The 20,235-nt window shown below is 42.5% G+C and overlaps 1 protein-coding gene across 6 annotated transcripts in view; it reads left to right on the top strand.

The window, feature by feature from the left end:
* Window positions 1-20,235, top strand: part of PALLD (palladin, cytoskeletal associated protein) — a 243,530-nt gene that overhangs the window by 98,539 nt on the left and 124,756 nt on the right. For all 6 annotated transcript variants that reach the window (XM_081959388.1, XM_081959394.1, XM_081959389.1 and 3 more), the window contains exons 8-9: window positions 5,267-5,386; window positions 6,322-6,646. In XM_081959388.1, the coding sequence (XP_081815514.1) occupies window positions 5,267-5,386; window positions 6,322-6,646 (445 nt within the window). The remainder of the gene's footprint in view (window positions 1-5,266; window positions 5,387-6,321; window positions 6,647-20,235) is intronic.

The following is a 20,235-nucleotide window of genomic DNA, read 5'->3' as shown; positions in this document are numbered from 1 at the left end:
GGCATGTGCAACTGATGGAGCTGCATCCATGGTTGGACGATATCGCGGATTTCAAGCTCATTTAAAATCGGTTGTACCTGGAGTTATGACTGTACATTGCATCGTTCATAGACAGCACCTTGTCTCAAAAAATTTGAGTGGCCGTTTGCATGAGTCTATATGTTACATCATTAACGCTGTGAATAAAATTAAGTCTAATGCCTTGAACAACCGACTTTTTCACAAGCCTTGTGAAGAAAATGATGAGTTTGAACATCTCCTTTTGCACACCGAAGTAAGGTGGCTTTCAAAAGGAAAGTGTTTGCAGCGATTCCCTGAACTTTTTGACACAGTTGTCGAATTTCTTGAATCCATTGTTCCAAGTCTAAGCAGTTCTCTTAAACTTCGACGTCTGGATGTGGCTTATCTCGCTGATGTTTTTGACAAGCTGAATGAAGTGAACGTAAAGCTGCAAGGAAATAAAATCAATTTTCTTAAGGCCAGAGGAGTAATCTGCTCATTTATTTCCAAATTGGACCTCCTTGCAAGCAATATGAGTTGCCAGCAGCTGTATCAGTTCCCAAGCCTTGGTAATGAACGTCAACTCCAAGCAGAAGATTTGGATGTTTTTTGCTGCCACTTGAAGCAACTAAAAGAAGATATGGAAACCAGATTCTATGATCTGATAAATCTGAAAGTGCCCACTTGGGTGCTAAATCCTTTCACAGCAGACTTTGCACAACTTCATTCCACAGAGTTACGACTGTGAAGCTTTTTGAGTGACGAACACTTACTCAATATTGTGGGAGGAAGTGAAGTTGCTTCTTTTAGCCTTTCCTTTCATTTACTTAGTGGAGAGGGGCTTCAGCGCCATCCAACATTTCTAAGTCAAGGAACATGTTGAAGATCACTGAGCACGGTGATTTAAGAATAAGATTAACAAAAATGGTTCCAGACATCAAAAAATTGGCATCAGCTCACCAAGCACAAAGCAGCCATTGATGTTCTTTTTTTTGCTTTTTGTGTACATATATTTTCTTCGTTAATAATTGTCTCAGCTCTTATCGTTGTACCGTGTTTCTCCGAAAATAAGACAGGGTCTTATTTGAAATATGGCCTTGGGCTTATTATAGGGGGAGGGCTTATTGTTTTGGGATTGCCGGGCAGCTGCTCCCTTGCGAGCAGGCTCCCGAAGAGCCGGGCACAGCCTCAGAGGCGAAGCAGCCATGAGGTGACCACACTCATGAGCAACCGCCCAGCAAACCCCTTCTCCAGCCATTCACTGACCTAGGGGGTATCCCTAAGGCGCCAAGGCACGTGGCGCTCTGTCCACTCCCCAGCTCCCACGGCTTGGCACATTAGGGATACCCCCTAGGTCAGTGCATGGAGCTCTGCCTGGCTGGAGAAGGGGGTTGCGCAAGCGCCTGTTCCATCCCCAGCAAGCATGCCTCCCAGCTGCAACATGCCATGGCCCAGCTCTTCCTGCAGAGCCAGGGCGCTGCCACCACCGTGCTCCGAGCATAACTTCTTCTCCAGCTTCCAAACTCCAAAACTTGGCTGCCGAGTCTTCTAGCAGCGGCCATTCTAGGAGTGCACTATATGGTTGTGGGCTGGCTGCCAAACAGAGACTCTTCCAGACAAAGAATCTTCTGGACAGAGAGTCTTCCAGCAGCCGGCCCACAACCATAGAGCGCACTCCACGGGAGCTGGGTAGGTGGGCAGAGTGCCACATGCCGTGGTGCCTTAGGGATACCCCCTAGGTCAGTGAATTGTGCTCTGCCCGGCTGGAGAGGGGGTTTGCCGGGCAGCTGCTCGTGAACGTGGTCACCTCATGATGGTCGCCCTTGAGGCTGTGCCTGGCTCTTCGGGAGGCCACTCACAAGGGAGCAGCCACTCAGAAACTCCTCCCTCCGGCCAGGCAGAATGCCACTCCCCAACCTAGCGGTATCCCAAAGGCGGCAAGCAACATGAGCGCCTTTCCCGTCCCGGCTCTCACGGCTCACTCTCTTTTTATCAGCCTGTTTCTTATGGGCTTGATGAGCATCTTCCAACATCTTATGTGTTACTGGCCAGGTATTGTTGAACATGTTCAACCCACTCCACCAGATGAGGTGGTCAAAGGCTTCTCTTGAGGCATCTCTGGTATGGGAACAAAATCCTGGCCAGAAGCTACCTTGAAAGGAGTGAAACAAGTAGGCAATAGGTCAGCCCAATTATCTTGCTGATAATTTAACATAGCATCTAAGGTACTGTTCCAGAACTGAATTAATATATTCACACGCTCTGTTAGTTTGTGGATGATGGGCGGAACTTAGCCCCTGGGCGGAGCCTACCAACTTAAGAAATTCCTGCCAAAATTGGGAGCTGAACTGCAACCTCCCCCCATCCAAGATGATACAGTCAGGAACTCCATGTAACCTATACATGTGTTGAATAAAAAGTTTAGCAAAATGCACTTGTTTGGAAAAACGTTCTACAACAACAACCATGTTCCCTCCACTCACAGCTCCACTGCACTGTCCATGGAGATTTCCTTCCATGGGGCCTTAGTGCTAGCCACATTCTGTAAAATTCCAGCAAGCTTCCCTGGGGTCCATTTATCAGCTGCACAGATGGGATAACTAGTGACATAATGTCTTTTTTCATTTTTTCAATGAAGGCCATCAATGTCTTTTTTCAACGAAGGCCATCAAAACTGCCACTTAATCAGGTCCAAAGTTTTTACAAAACCAAAGTGACCAGCAGTTTTGGAATCATGAGCCTACCCTTAGGCTGGCAGGCGCATACATTTTTGCTCCAATCCATGTCAAGCCATCACGCATGGTGCAGTCATTTGTGTGGGACAGAAACACTCATTGCTTTTCAATGCCCCCTTCAACTCCATGCAGTGAGAAACTCAGGGTCTGATTTTCTCTGAGCCTTAGTAGTCACCTGGGCAGCTTAGAAGAGATAATTGGCTGGATTACTTCAGGTCTAACACTAATATATTGAGGCAGTCTGGACAAAGCATAGCCATGAAGCCCCCCCCCCCCCATATAACACAGCACAAAATTAAAATGATTAAAGTACTGTGCCCAATGGACTTGCTTAGGTGACAATTTCCTTGGAGTTTTCAAGGCTTACAGGTTTTTGTAATCAGTCCACACCTGAAAGGGTTGTTTCATTCTTTCTAGGAGATGCCTCTCAAGTTAGCAGTGCCTATTGCACAGCAAAAGCTTCCTTCTCCCAGACTGCCCACCTCCTTTTGGTCTCAGTTAACTTTTGGGAGGTGTAAGCACAGGGTTATATATATAAAAAAAACCTTAGCATACACCTGCAATAGAACAGCTCACACAGCCACATCACTAGCATCAGCATGGATCATAAATGGGGTGTCTGTGTCAGGGTGTTTAAGCATGAGCTCAGCAGCAAACAGCCGCTTGAGTTTTTCAAACGCTGCCTGGCATTCCATCGACCATTCAAGTGGCTTGCTGGGCTTAGGCTTACTCTCCCCATTCATTTTTAAAAGGGTGGTAATATGCAACATGTTCTTAGCAAAGGACAGGATGAATTGCTGGTAAAAGTTCACAAGACCAAGGAAGCTCTGTAGTTGTTTGGCGGGGGGCGCCCACTCCAAAACCGTATGCACCTTCTCAGGATCTATTTCTATCCCTTCATGGGATATGCAATAGCAATTTTGCCCTGGTAGAATTCACACTTGGATAATTTAGCATAAAGCTTTGTAAGTTTTTTCAGGACCACACAAACTAAAATGCAAAAAAAAAAAAAATGCAGTGGCATTTTGAAAGGGACCTTGGAGGTCTTTTAAGTCCAGCCTGCTGCTCAAGCAGGAGAACCTATGCTATTTCAGATAAGTGACTGTCAAAAACATCACTGTAAAAGAGAGACTAGAAATAAAAGAAAATAAGCAAAAAAATGGTAAGAGAACACCTGTCTGATCTTGATGAATATAAATCACCAGGACCTGATAGATTACATGCCAGAGTTCTAAAGGAGCTGGCAGATGTCATCTCAGAACTATATACCACATCTTTCAAAAATCCTGGAGACCACAACCTACTTCTTGGTAAGCTAGAAAAAAAGTGGGATAGATAGCATCACCATCAGATGGATTTGTAACAGGCTGCAAACCGTACTCAACAAGCAGTCCATAACGGTGCTGCATCTACATGGAAGGAAGGAAGCAATGGGGTACCATAAGGTACCCTAACAAATGGCTTTGTGTGCCGCCTATGGCACACGTGCCATAGGTTCGCCATCACAGCCCTAGATGATAAGCTCAAGATCCAGGTGGCTCTTGACAGACTTGAACACTGGACCCTATCTAACACAGATCTTTTTATCCTTTTAAAAGAAACCCTATCACGTGCATTTAACTGGAGGGGGTGGGGGATGATTTTTATGTGGGCAGAAGAGGGACTTGGCACTGAAGGCTCCACTCCCAAGACGCCCCCATCTTCCTACCTATAGCCGTAGGCGTTGAGAGATTGGCTTTCTCAGCAAGGCCTAATAGAGATACAGCACTTCAATCCTCCTGGACGCTGCCATCTCCTAAACAGGCTGCTGGGCTTACCAGCAAGCTCCTGCACCTTTGCTGCCTCAATCAGAGCCTGATTCCAGAAGAAGCCCAGGGAAGTGCATTGAAAGTCTGACTTTCTCGCAGCAAGGCCTGATAGAGAGGCACCACTTCAGTCCTCCTGGACGCTGCCATCTCGTAAACATGCTGCCAGGCTTCCTGGGAAGCTCCTGCGCCTTTGCTGCCTCGGTCGGAGCCTGATTCTAGAAGTGGCCTGGGGAAGATGTAATGCAAGATAGCTTGCTGTTCGGATGCCCCTTCTCCAGATGACCCAGGCAGAGGGCAGTCGGCTTCTGCTCCTGGCCAGGGAGACGGATCTGGCCAGGAGGAAAGAGAGAGGGGAAGGGAAAGAGAAATGATATTACAAAAGTTTTTCTTTTTTATTGTTGCTAAATGTAATATTTCAAAAGCAGGAAAAAAAATTAACGGGTATAAAAGTGTTTATCATGTTTTCTACTTAGGACAATTAGCTGGACTCTGCCTTGTTTATCATTATTTTAGGTAGTAAAACCTCAGAATTCAGGTTAAATTGTCGTGTTGGCACTTTGCAATAAATAAGTGGGTGTTGAGTTGCAGGTTTGGGCACTCGGTCTCTAAAAGTTTTGCTATCACTGCTCTAGAGCCAAGATTGAGGCTAAATAGCTTGAATCCCAAAGCTAATTATGTGAAGCCTAATGGGAAATTGTTATTTTTCCTTTGATTGCCTTTTAGAGGAGATATGTACTTTGGTGATTGCAGAGACTTTTCCTGAAGACGCGGGGATCTTTGCATGCACAGCAAGCAATGATTATGGATCAGTCACAAGCACTGCCAAACTGACTGTGCTGTCAGGTATTCAGCAGTTTTTTGGTGAATGGTGTTGTCTACAATATAAGTGAAACAGTGATATTTGGACCCAGGTCCACCGGACACAGTTAGAGTGCATTGTATGTTAGATTTCCACATCTCTTACTGGTGACTTTACATCAGGGTAAAAAGAATATGTAAAGTTGACATATGTAAGAGTATTCTACATAATCTTCTGAAACAGAGGTTCCCAATCTTGACAAGATGCTTGGCTAGGGAATTCTGGGAGCTGAATTCTGGGAGCTGAATTCTGGGAGTTGAAGTCCACGTCTTAAAAGTTGCCAAAATTGGGAATCCCGGCTCTAAATCTTACTCACTTAATTATTTGATTTCTATTCCACCCATCTCACCTAGAGATGGCATTAGGAAATATAGTAAAATAAACTCTGACAGTGGATCCAACTACCAGAAATACAGCTGCTAATTATAAAGGGAGAAATTTGGCTTTTGAGGCTAGTTGGCAGCAGAGGCAACATGGAAAAAATGAGTAACTCATATTAAAAACAAAAGCCAAAAAAAACCCCAGTAATTTTCCTGTGAGTATTAAATATAAACCAGAAATGCATGCAGAAGTCTTGGAATAAGTTGGTGTTTCTCATGCACAGTGGTATTATAGATCTGTGATTAATTCAAATAAGATTGATACACACAATTCATTCATTTAGCCAATACTGAGCGTAGATCAGTTACTGGTCTCAACTCAATTTCCAATTGTAACATGAATAATAGCAGTAAATAAATATTTATTTATTCATGATCCTTCAGTTCAAATACTCATGAGAATTTGAAAATAACTGTCTCTCCTAGCATAACTGTCCAATGTAACTGATTAAAGTAATGATCTCATTTTCAATGAACTAAAATGTGATGATAATTCAAATAATGTTATGATGATGCACTTTTTTCCCTTTCTATTTCAGCCAGTTGCGAAAGCTCCGGCCATGATTTGTCAATGAGAGTACAGAATAAGGATAACTTTCAACATTTCCCACCTCCACCTTCACATCTTGAGATTAATTCTGTGGAGCTTCCTCCAAAGCATTCAGAGCACTCCAAGATCAGTCATCCCAGCTCAAGTGCTTTTGAATTGCAGCTCAACTCTGTTGAGAAGAAAACCAATGGAATTCATCCTACCCATGGAGTCAATGGAACCATTAATGGCAACACCAAAACTGACAAATCCCACCCTGGTGAATTGCTTTCACCCACAAAAACACCACCACCTGTGCTTGCGAAGCCAAAGTTGTGAGTAATTCTTTGTCATTATATATTCTAATATTATGAAAAGGTATTTTACCTTTGTTTCACAGGGGACAGAAGTTTAGCAGATAAAATTTAAAGACATCTTGAAGACACCAAGTTAGACAAGTCATGTTAGCTAACTAAGAGCATACATAAGATCATGAAGTATGAAAAATTATAATGCTTCTGAAGAGTTGCTTCGCATATGACATTTTGTGGGACTACATTGGTGTAATGGGAATGAAAACTCATCTTCAAATCATTACTTGGTCATGAAGCTTAGTAAGTGGCTTTTGGTCAGTTGTTATCTCTCATCCAAACATGAAATTATTGGAGTGGAGGGATAGAAGCATTGTTGCTCACATCGTTCAATACCTTATTATTGCATAATATAAATTAATATCTGTGAGCAATGTGCTTATCTCACAAGTCTAAGGTTCTTGTTAAAATAGATACTGTATATAGATACATCCACCCTTTGGGTCTTCCAGAAGGATGGCTTGGGAACCCAAGGGGAGCACTCACCATTGGGCATGGCTGACAGGATGAGAAGATCTCAGCCTCATGGCATCCATATCCTTGGTTATAATTTTCATACAGTTTCTTTTAATTTTTATTATTTTATATCTATCTACTTACTGTTTGTAAGTAGGCCAAAGTCCCCTTACTGTTGAGAGGCATGACATATAGATGTAATACGTAAATCTTTAAGACAATGGCTTCTATTTTTATTTCTTTAATTTAAGCACCACCTAACCTCAGACTGAATGAGGGTGGTCTTCAATAAAACCAACCAAATTCTAGTACAAGCATTTGAATGCCTCCCCACTGTTCATGCAGATGTTTGAAAAGTGCTAAGTACTTTGTTCCTGGTTCCGGGTTTCCAGTAAATGGAAACTCACCAGGATGAAAAAGATAACAGTTGCTCAGTATTTTATATGGAAATTTGAGTTTTTCACTCTCTTAATAGAGTTGAAGCCAGGATTTGAAGTTGTCCTAAAATTCCTGATATTTGAGAACAGCAAGGGTAGGAATTGGATTCAAATCCTGTTATAACATTTTTAATGCTATTAAGTTGTTAGCCCGGAGGCAATTCTGGTGGCTTGGCATAAAGAAAGATGTGAATAGTTACGTGAAAAGTTGCACCATCTGCGCCACAATGAAGAGACGACCGGGAACACCCCCCCCCCGCAGACTGCTACAAACAGTAGCAGAGCCAACGAGGCCATGGGAGGAGATTGCAATGGACTTAGAGTTGCCAAAAAGTGGGGGAAACATGGTGATTTGGACTGTAATAGACCTGTACTCCAAACAGGCACACTTCATACCCTGTAGCGGACTACCCTTGGCTCACAAGCTGGCTAAACTGTTCATGAAGGCTATCTACCAACTACTTGGAGTACCTTGAAAAATTATCTCAGACAGAGGGGTCCAGTTCACAGCTAAGTTCTGGAGGGAGTTCCTGTGGTCCATTGGGACATTTCAGGGTCTTAGTTCAGCTTTTCATCTGAGCACTAATGGGGCAGCAGAGAGACTGAACGCCATGATAGAGCAGTAGCTGAGGTGCTACGTGAACGATCAGCAGTACAATTGGGCAGACCTTTTATCTTTTGTTGAGGTGGCGTACAATAATGCTGTTCACAATAGCACAGGACTCACGCCGTTCAAAATAGTGAGTGGTATGGACTTTGTCCCAATGCCTGAGTATCCAAGGGATCCCCACTCCTCAGTCAGCTTGACTGAATGGATGTCAATGCTAAAAGCAACCTGGGAAAATGTCAAAAAGGCACTGGCTAGAGCGGCACAAACCTATAAGAAACAGGCAGATAAACACCGGGCTCCGCAACGCCCATTCCGGGTGGGAGAGAAGGTTTACCCCTCCACAAAATATTTGAGATTAAAACTGCCTAGCAAGAAACTGGGGCCGAAGTTTATGGGACCATTCCCCCTAGTAAAGATCATCAACCCAGTCACAGTGCAATTGAAACTGCCTTGATTGTTGGGGAAGATACACCCAGCATTTCATAGTAGCCTCTTAAAACCCGTGATTGGATCCACTCTGAGACCACTACCCTGGGAGACCCCAGGCCCTATGGTTAGAGGGGGCAAAACCCATTATGAAGTTCAACAAATCCTTGATTCAAGGTGGCACAGGAGACAACTCCAATACTTAATCAAGTGGCAAGGCTACCTCTTATCAGAGGCATCTTGGGTAAAAAGTAGGAATATCCAAGCTGATCACCTTATAGCAAAATTCCGTGCAGAAAATCCAGGCAAGCACATCCCTAAATTATATACCCGTACTCAAATTGTCTTTGTGTCACACAGGTCTCTTTCGGGAAGTGAGGGGAGCCGGATGTCAACTTCTAAAGCGTTGCCATGACTATTATCAGGTTGGCCTTGGAGGGAGGATTCCATTCATACATTCGGCTAGAGTTGGGTTTCATATATCTACAATCTAGTTGGTGAATATGAGTTATGACGCATGACAGAAGGGAGGAGATAGAGGGGTAAAGTTCAAACGCAATTAAGCGAAAGCCAGTTTAGGCTCCACAGAAGATCAAGCCAAGATGTTGATCCTAATAAATGAATGTTTTTTGTTTGAACTTTGTCTCAAGGCTCGTAAATTAATTAGGTCATCTCTTGGGAACTTCACAAAGGTATTATATACCCATTATTATCTAGGCAATAATATTATAAAAATGAATACAAATTAAGAACAGTGTTAATTTAGTACAGAAGTATGTATTTATATGTATTAAGAAGTGATACAAATGCACTGAAATAGCCTTATAATTATATAATCAAGCCTGGCTACCATCTGGATGTATCAGTATTGCAACTTCTCTAAATAGAGTTTTACTGGGCATCAAGTTGGGATAGTTATTTATTTATGTTATTTATTTATATTTCAAATTTCTAGCCACCCATCTTCCTGAAGGAAGGATTATATAGTTAATGTAATTTAAATTCTGAAAGAATCCATGCTTTATTGAAACAAGGAAAATTAAGACAATGAAAGTTCTATTGCCCATCATGTGGTTAATCAGTGACAAAAAAGATAATACATCTAGCTAGGTCATGATGCAAGTTCCATCTCAAATGTGCTCATGCCTGGTACAGCTGTGTAAATTGAGATTGTGTTATGATATCATAATGCATGTTTCATCAGATATAAAACACTCCTGTAGATGCTTCTGCTGATAATAGGCATCTACAGGCTTTAAACTAAAATTGAGCAGGGAGGATGACCAATCTTTAGGATCTCCAGGATTTAATTCCAAGCAAAAGCCTCTAGAAAGCAAATCAAATAATGAAGTAAGGAGGGATGGGAAGGAGACAAATTCAAACACCAAATAGGAGGCATAGGAAGCATACCCAGAGTCAGACATAAATATCTCAAGTGCCTATGTACAAATGCACAAAGTCTGGGGAATAAACAGGGTGAACCTGAACTATTAATACATGAAGGTAGATATGATACAGTTGGAATAATAGAAACTTGGTAGGATGAAACCCATAACTGGAACATACTGATAGAAGGATACAAACTGTTAAAAAAAACAATAGACCCCATAAAAGAGAAGGTGGAGTTGCACTGTACATAAAGGACTACTATATTGCTACAGAAATGCATGAAACCAAAGACAAAAACATCCTAGAATGCATATAGGTCAATATAAAAGAAAAAAAGAATGACATGGCCATAGGTGTATACTACAGGCCACCCAACCAAGCAGAAAAATAGATTTTTTGCTAACCAATTAACAAATATGTGTAGAAAACACACTACAATAGTAATGGGGGACTTCAATTACCTTGACATTAACGGAAAGACTAATTCTTCACCAAGTGAGAAATCGAACAGGGAATATGAGCAAGCGACATTTATAGCTAAAATCTTACATCTAAAGAATGAAAAAAGGCTAACTGTACCAGAAGTACTTTTGGAATTTAGGTGAGATGCTTGAAGAAGGTAGTGTAGATCTGAGGAACAATAATTGAAGCAGAATGTTAAAAGCAATATTCCTATTAAGAAATGAATAGTTCAGCAAAACAGACAAAAAACTTCTAGAATGCATATGGGTCAATATAAAAGAAAAGAAGACATTGCCATAGAACTGTATAGTACAGGCCACCCAACCAAGCAGAAAAAATAGGTGTAGTTTTTGCCAACCAATTAACAAATGCATGTAAAAAACACACTACAATAGTAATGGGGGACTTCAATTACCCTGACATCAACTAGAAGACTAATTCCGCACCATGTGAGAAATCGAACAGGTTCCTGACCATCCTAGTTGACCAAGTTGTTGTTGTCCAAAAGGCAGAGGAGGGAACTAGAAGGACAGCCATACTAGACTTAACTCTTATGAACAGAGAAGAATTTACAATAGAATAGAGTTGGAAGGTAGGTTGGAGGTCTTTTAGTCCAGTCCCCTGCTCAAGCAGGAGAACCTATACTATTTCAGATAAGTGGCTTTCTAGTTTCTTATTAAAAGCCTCCAATGATGGATTGTCCACAATTTCTGAAGGCAAGCTATTCCACCGGTGAAGAATTGGAAGAAGTGATCCCAAAGATTATTTTTTGTTTGGAATAATAGATCTGATTTATAATGGTACCATGTAGTTCTCATCTGGTAATAAACATTAGATTGATAAACTAACCAAACTTCCTGCTTACATAGAAGTTAATTTAGTCTGACAGAAAATGTAAAATTAGCCATAAATGATCTATCTGCGGTGTATTCGATATAGGGTTTTATAGATGTATTGTTGTAAAGCATAATATAAGTTCGAAATTGAAAGTGGAGAACTGTTTCCCTAGATAAGAATATCTTTCAAAAGTACTCTTTTCTCTTTTTGATACTGGGTCTCGTAATATAGCTCAAATTGCAAACAATTAAATTTAAAAAGTAATTCTGAAATTAAACAGTAACATGTTTCCTGACTAAGACTGTTCTAACAAGGAAATACTACAAACCTTTTGACATTTTATTGGATTTCAATTACAATTTAATGAATTAAAATATGTATAGGCATCCAGACATCTGCTTGCCAAAGTCAGTTGTCTGGTGAGCCAACACCCCACCCCCCAACCACGTAGTTCCCTATCATAACCTTACTTCCACTGCATTTTTGAGCAGACTAAGCAATATATCTACTTCTTTCCCCAAAACACACAAGAGATACTAGCTGGGGTTTTTTTAGTCTTCTTTCATTCAACAAATGGGAAAAGCTCTATTCCTTTCTTATTCCTCTTCAGGAGTTTTAATACAAAGGGGATTGATGTTCCTCAGTTTCCAAATACCCTGAACTGTTCGTTTTAGACAAGTTTTAGATTTTTTCCTAGTGGATGAGAGTTTTTTTAAAAAAATGACAGTTTCATTTTAATATCACCAATTAGTATATTGTTCCTGCTACCATCATAATGCTTGTAAACTATAAACCTAACTGCTTGTAAAAAGAATGTAAACATTTTAGTTTTTTGGAAAACATTTGCAAGCATTTTGTTTGCTTTTTTAATAAGGTTAAATAAGAAAGAATTCATCTTAACTTGATAAACAAATTCATTTTAGGAATTGTGTGCATGAAAAGCATTTACAAGTAGTTTAGATACCTTATTTCATATTTCTGACTTTTCCTGTTCTTTTAGTATGGATGTTTGAGGAACATCTCTATATGTGAGCTTTGCTTACATGTTGAAGAGTGTTTTCTGTAAGGCATCTCTCCAGTTGCCTTCGGAATATATACAATGCCCTACTGAATTGAATTAGCCATAAATGATCTATTTTTTATAGATGTATTGTTGTAAAGCATAATATAAGCACATTCAGTCCAACCTTTTGTTCTCTGACAACCTAACCAGCTACAGGAGTCTACCAATTTCCTATGTAATAGGCTTCAGAGGCAGTAACCTTGCTAATAGCCGCTGAGCCATTCACTGTAGGTGCTTGCAAGTGGTGGATCAGAGATGGATAGTTAATTCATTTGCACTTTCTTAGAGTGAGAGTTTCCTTTTATTATGTTTTTTTTCCAGAGATGTGTGCATAAAATTATGGAATAATTTGCCTACTGTTTGGTTTTCTGAATGACTTGGCTAAAGATTTATATAAAACTATATAAATTTCTGTGTTCTGCTGTAGTTTCATTAATTTGACTTTAACAAGGTAAATGTGTTATGCAGAAGTAATAGCGCTTATATAATGCTTCATAGTGCTTTACAGTCCTCTATAAGCAGTTTACAGAGTTAGCATATTGCCCCCAACAATCTGGGTCTGCGTTTGACCAACCTCAGAAGGATGGAAGGCTGAATCAACCTTGAGCCGTTCAGAATCAAATTCCTGGAGTGAGTAGTGAGTTAGCTGGCAGGTCTGCATTTTAATCACTGTGCCACCATTGCTCTTCCTATTTAATAATAGAAGGGCAGAAAATATATACTGTATGTGATGCAATTTGTATCTTTTTGCATGCTTTTAAATGTCTCATGCCCAAGTAAACATTTCTACTCTTCAAACATTTTCTGTTTCCTTATAAACAATATGCACAGTGTCAAAATGTTAACTAAGTACACGTGTAAAGCCTAAGCCTAGTGTCCCAAAGGTCTTTTTTCAAAAGGCAACTGGACTTTCTTGTTTTTTGGTTTGAAGATGTTTCGCTTCTCATCTAAGAAGCTTCTTCAACTCTGACTGGATGGTTGGGAATGGAAGGATTTATACTCCTTGCAGACAGCTAGTCATTTACATTCTTTTAGAGTGTCATTGAGGCCATTTGGACCTTTATCTGTGTCTTCAGGGTCACCTGAGTAGTGCAAATGGGTGTGGAGCCTTCTTGGAACTGCTGAAAGAACTATGTTGTAGACTGGAGATAGATGATGCCATATCCCTCCCCCTCTGTTGAGAGAGGGCTGTTCAGTTTTGACATAGATGGCCTCTTTGATCCCTCATTCAAACCAGCATCCTCTCTGTCCAAAATGTGGACTTTGCTGCCTTCAAAAGACTTCTTTGTTTTTTAAATGTAGATGTGTTAAGTAATTAAGCTCCCCGTTAGGAGAGCGAGTATGCAGAGAAGCGTAATGAGAGTGATATGGAACAACACGCACAAACCAGCATACAGAGACACTGAATAGTATAAAAAATATAGTAGTTTACTATATAGAAATATAGAGGTATTCAGAGTCCGATTAACAATCCAAGTCATACACGGTTCAGTAATTCAATTATCAAAATAGTCAGTCTAGCACACAAAATATAGCTAACAGTAGCAAACCACAATACCTCACAATACACCAACCAGTGTCTAACAAAACAGAGAGCTAACAGTCATTCTGGCTCCCTCTTATGGCTGCTTGAGGTAACAAATCAATTACATCTCATAAGCATTTAAAGTAACAGTAAAGTAATCATAGCTTATATACATTGCCAAGCCAAGCCTAGGGTTACATCCCTAACAAGATGGACTGCTGAATCTTGTCCTGATGGGTTTGTTCTCCTATATCAGTGTTGGTGAACCCTATCCATCTTCTCGCCTCCCGAGTGCACGGTCCAGGCTACCGAAGCTGCCACAGTAGAACACCAACAAGGCACCCGGCCCAAAGAGCTGGCGCCTTGGCAATCTGCTCAGCCGGACCCATGCCAGTGGGGGAAGCAACCGTGCCATGGTTGGAGATCGAAGTGGTGCCACCCGAATAGAGGATGGAGAAAGAAGCCTTTGCAGTGTGATGGACACTCCTCTCATGCAGACTCTTGCCAGAGGGGGCTAAGGTGCCTTTTGAGATCTGGACTGATCATAAGAACCTTGAAGCCTTAAAGACACCCCAGAAGCTTTCCCCCAAACAAGTACACTGGGCACAATACTTCCAATGATTCAACTTTGAGCTCAAATATATCCCAGGGGGAAAGAATCTGCTAGCCAACACACTATCAAGGAAATCCCAATTCAATAGCCAGCGAGAGGAAGTCATCCATGCCATCATTTCCACACTGCAAATTGCGATGCAAGCCACTACCAGGGGCCAAGCCAGACATCAAGCCATACCCTTAGAGGAGAATCTGACAGCTGACTTAAAAGCGGCACTTCCAACAGATCAATGGCTTGCCAAGAATCAAGAGACTTTAACCATGAGAGAAGGACTAGCATGGGAAGGATCCAAGCTCTATGTCCCCAGCAGCTTGAAACTGAAAGTCTTACAATGCAGCGATGACTCATGGTTGGGCTGCCACTTTGTATTTTTAAAATCCCTCCACCTGGCTTGGAGACAATTTTGGTGGTCCAAGATGAAATCAGATGTGGAGGACTAGGTGAAAAGCTGTGCTACTTGTGCTACTATGAAAATGAGACTAGAGAGACCCCCTGGCAGTGGTGAAATATATAAAATTTTGCCACCGGTTCTCTGGGCATGGCATGGTGGGTGTGGCTTTTGGGGTCATGTGACTGGGTGGGCGTGGCCAACGTTTAAAAATTTTAAAGCATTTTTTACTACCTATTCACCCGAACCGGTAAAAAATGCTTTAAGAAGTGGGGGGGGGGAGGTTCAGCCGTGCCATGCGATCATGGAAACCTTTTTAAAATTATTTTTAAAGCATTTTTTAACTATCGGTTTCGGCAAATAGGTAGTAAAAAAATGCTTTAAAAGTGTGAACCAGGGTGATCTGGTAGCATTTCACCCCTGCCCCCTCAGTTGTTCCAACAAATAGCTAAGCCCAGCCAACACTGGGAGGGTCGGCTGGGCTTAGTCATAGACTTTATAGTAGAACTCCCAGAGTGGGGGGCAAACACAGTGATTTGGACTGTGATTGATCTGTTTTCTAAGCAAGCACACTTTTCTGCTTGCTTAGAACTACCATCAGCCAAGAAGCTGGCCAATATGTTCATCAAACAGCCCCACCGACTACACGGCATGCCACAACAAGTGATTTCAGACAAAGGACTTAGCTCGACTTTTCATCTGCATACAAATGGAGCCGTGTCATATACGAATTCCATGGTGGAACAATACAGCAGATGTTATATGGATTACCAGCAAGAGAACTGGGTGGACTTGCTACCTTTAGCAGAGGTGGATTACAACAACACGCTGCACAGAAGCCCTGGATTGACCTCTTTCCAGATCATCAGCAGCATGGAGTTTGTCCCCATTCCTGAGCTGCCAAGAGATCAACCCCTTTCCATGACTAGCTGAATGGATAGAGTCATTAAAGAAGGGTTGAGAAAATATTTAAAAAGAGCTAGCTGTTGCAGCCGAAGCGTATGAAAAGCAAGCAGATAAACATAGATCTCTCCAGCCGCCCTTTTGGGTGGGAGACCAAGTTTATCTGTCAACAAAATACATTAGGCTAAAATTGCCTAGTAAGAAGCTACAACTTAAATTATTGGGACCTTTCCCCATAGTGAAAGTAATTAACCCAGTAACAGTGCAACTCAGGCTACCCCACATACTAGGGAAAGTGCATCCAGTATTCCATTGCAGCTTGTTAAAGCCAGCTGCCAGTTCAAGGTTGAGATTGCAGCAAGCAGCACCTCCCAAATAAATTGTAGTACAAGGTAAGACACACTATGAAGTGAAAAAGATTTTACTGTAGACTCTAGGTTACACAGAGGCAGATTACAGTATCTAGTTCATTGGGAAGGGTACCCTTTGTCAAAAGCTACCTGGGTTAAAAGTTGGGATGTAAAAGCAGATGCATTAGTGAAAGAATTTCATGATAAATTTCCTAATAAGCCAAAGGGTCCTGGGGGGGACGGACGTGGTTAACATGCCACATGCTGACTGAATTAACCCCCTGCTTTCCTCTCATTCCAGGACATAATTTTCAACTGGGGTGGGTGGCTTGTCAGTCCTGGAAGCCATCCTTTTTGTTGGAGCTTCAGGGCTGCCACATTTAGTGCCTGGGAAAACGGACAGGGGATTGAAAGGACTGGTGGAGGATTAGTCATAACAACATTCTTTCTATGGGAGTCAAGGACACTCAGCCTGCACCTGGATGAGAGTGACTGGGGATTGTCTCCAGTTGGGATGTTGAAATGATTGGACCATGTGATGGACTTGTGGGTGCAGGGGATGGATCTTTGACTTTCTTTTGGGTGGGGAAAACCCAGAACTCTCAGATTCGGGTCTTCCCAGATCTGCCAATATGACATCTCTAACAAAATGGAACTTTGAGGAATCGCTAGCTTTGGAGTCTTCTTTCATTGGGGGTGTTACTTGGAGCCATGATAGTATGATGAAGTATTTCTTTGCAGAAAGGAGAGCTTTTTAGATTTTGTCAGAGTGAAAGTGGTTGAAATCTATGGATAAAGTATGTAAAATGTGCAGAGCAGGGGTAAAATTCAGCAGGTTCTGACAGGTTCTGGAGAACCAGTAGCGAAAATTTTGAGTAGTTCGGAGAACAGGCAAACACCACCTCTGGCTGGTCCCAGAGTGGGGTGGGAATGGAGATTTTGCAGTATCCATCCCCTGCCACGCCCACCAAGCCACACCACACCCACCAAGTGACGCCCACAGAACCTGGTAGTAAAATTTTTTGAATCCCATCACTGGTACAGAGCTATGCTATAGGATAAAATATCACTACAATAATATGAAATTTGACCATTGCAGGTTGGCTGTTTTACAATTAAATGTTAGTTCTTTGAAATGGAAGAAGAAAGCTGAGCCAGATGGGCAAGAAACAGCAAAGATATACTTTATATCTTTATAGAGCCTCTATACATGTAGCGTTTATGGTTCTGTGTTCACTTGTTTTTGGGGTTTGGCCTTTCTTCAGCAGCTGAGCACATGAAATTCTATAACTTAATGAGAGTTTTGCAGTATTAATAGTGAAGCAGCCAGCTCAGCATTTTTCTAGCGACAAAATTTCCACCTCATAGCTCTTCACCTTTTTCTTCCTTTACTGCTGGAACCAAGGTGCTTTGAAACTGTTTCTTAAATCTGTCGTTGTAAGTGTTCCTGTTAAGAATAAACTGTGTTGCACATAAAGGTTAAATAAGGAATGTAAGCTCATTCAAATATCTTCCCTGGTATGTTTCCAAGTTCCAAGTATCTATTTTCAGAAAGACAGACTATTTTCTCTTAGGAGACTATCAGGCTTTTAAGATTTTCAGCGCCCATTTGCTCTAGTTTACAACAGCAGTTTAGGCCGTATGTTTTAATATGTTCTTGCTTTTTTATTTCAACTTTATTGTGATCTTGAGTAAAATATTAATTTCTGGATTAGATGAATAAATAGAGATGGGATTTTGGCTGTGTCATAGTTTCACAAGCAACTGCTTCTTGTACTCGTACAACTGTACTTCTTGTCCTGAACTTAAACATCAATAATGAGAATATGATAGCTATTCCTAATTCCATATTTCTGTATGGAATTCATTAAAAAGCAACCAACAGAAATTAAATGAAACCTTTGAAAATTCAGTAGGGAAAAGAAGTAAGCATCTGCAGCAGTATTTATTACATTATTACTGGATGAAGGAGAACTTTTTGCATTAACTATTTTGGGGCAATTACTTGTTAATTTTGTTTTTGTTTGTCAGACTGTTCATATCATCTTGCAATAAAACCATTCCTTCTCTGAATGCAGATGTTGTTTCAGAGGCCACGGGAGGCCCCTTTACAGGGTAGGGCAGAGGAATTTGGGAAATATCTGCAGAATAAAGTCGCTCAAATCCGGAAGGATTGGGTCCCCTTCAGTGGCCCAGTCGAGACGTCCGTGGCGAGTCTTGAGAAACCTTTCTGGGAGGAGTTTGACTTGGTTGTCATCGAGGATTTGGACAGATTGCGTGGACGACTGCGACCTACCACGTTTACTGGACCCGTGTCCCTCCTGGCTTGTACTGGCATCCTGGGAGGTCACACGCGACTGGCTCCTAGGCCTAGTGAACGCTTCGTTGGGTGAGGGGTCTCTTCCGGCCGCCTTGAAAGAGGCGGTGGTGAGACCCTTGCTCAAGAAGCCTTCCCTGGACCCTACGGAGCTGGCCAATTATCGTCCTGTCTCCAACCTTCCCTTTCTGGCGAAGGTTGTAGAGAGTGTGGTGGCTTCTCAGTTCCCACGACATCTGGAGGAGAATGATTATCTAGACCCGCGCCAGTCCGGCTTTCGCCCCGGGCACAGCACAGAGACGGCCTTGGTCGCGTTGGTTGATGATCTCTGGAGGGCCAGAGATAGGGGTTGTTCCTCTATCCTGGTCCTATTAGACCTCTCGGCGGCCATCGACCATGGTATCCTGTTGCACCGACTGGAGGGGCTGGGGGTCCGGGGCACCGTTTTGCGGTGGTTCGGCTCCTACCTCTCTGGCCGGACGCAACGTGTGTTGGCAGGGGAGCAGAGGTCGACCCTAAGCCCCCTTACTTGTGGGGTGCCACAGGGGTCGGTCCTCTCGCCAATCCTGTTCAACACATACATGAAGCCGCTGGGCGAGATCATCCGTGGTTTCGGGGTGGGATATCATCTGTACGCTGATGATACTCAGCTGTACATTTCCACCCTGAACCACCCCAACGAGGCCGTCGAAATGATGTCCCGGTGTGTGGAAGCCGTACGGATCTGGATGGATGACAACCGACTCAAGCTCAACCCTTCCAAGACGGAGTGGCTGTGGGTTCCAGCCCCCCGGTTCAACCAGTTAATTCCATCTCTGGCCATTGGGGGCATTCAACTCGCCCCTGTGGAGCGGGCGCGCAATTTGGGCGTCCTCCTGGATGCCAGGCTGTCCATGGATGACCATGTGACAGCCGTGGCCAGGGGGGCGTTCCACTAGGTTCGCCTGGTGCGCCAATTGCGCCCCCTATTGGACCGGGATGCCCTACGCACAGTCACCCATGCGCTGGTGACGTCTTGCCTGGACTACTGCAACGCTCTCTACATGGGGCTTCCCTTGAAATGCACTCGGAGACTGCAGTTGGTCCAGAATGCGGCCGCGCGGGTGATTATGGGGAGTACTAGGTACTCCCATGTGACACCTCTCCTGCGCGAGCTGCACTGGCTTCCTGTGGTCTATCGGGTGCGTTTCAAGGTCTTGATTACGATCTTTAAAGCGCTCCATGACTCAGGACCTAGTTACCTGCAGGATCGTATTCTGCCCCATACATCCCTGCGACCCATCCGCTCGCACAGAAAGGGACTTCTCCAGGTGCCGTCCACCAGACAGTGCCGAGGGGCGGTGCCTAGGAGCAGAGCCTTCTCTGTGGCGGGCCCAGCCCTGTGGAATGACCTCCCTCCGGATATTAGGACCACCACGGACCTCCGCTCCTTCCGTATAAAGCTCAAGACCCACCTATTCCAAATAGCTGGCCTGGCTCAACCATAACTGCATAACGCTCCTGACGGGTTTTTTTAATTCGGTAATTTTATTTAATGGGATTTTAAATTGTGTTTTTTAATTGTCTTCACTTATTAGTCTACCTCCTCCATGCACATGTATATGTCTTTGTTTCTTATGTATGTATGTTGTCTCTATCTGTATTTTATTTGTTTTGATTGTACGCCGCCCCGAGTCCTTCGGGAGAGGGTTGCGGCTAATCAAATAATTATTATTATTATTATTATTATTATTATTATTATTATTATTATTATTATTATTATTATTATTATTAT

Source organism: Natrix helvetica (genome assembly GCF_964273705.1).
Source record: "Natrix helvetica genome assembly, chromosome: 7".
Lineage (NCBI taxonomy): Eukaryota > Metazoa > Chordata > Lepidosauria > Squamata > Natricidae > Natrix > Natrix helvetica.
The sequence above is the reverse complement of the archived record's forward strand: the minus strand, read 5'-3'. Positions and strand labels throughout refer to the sequence as shown.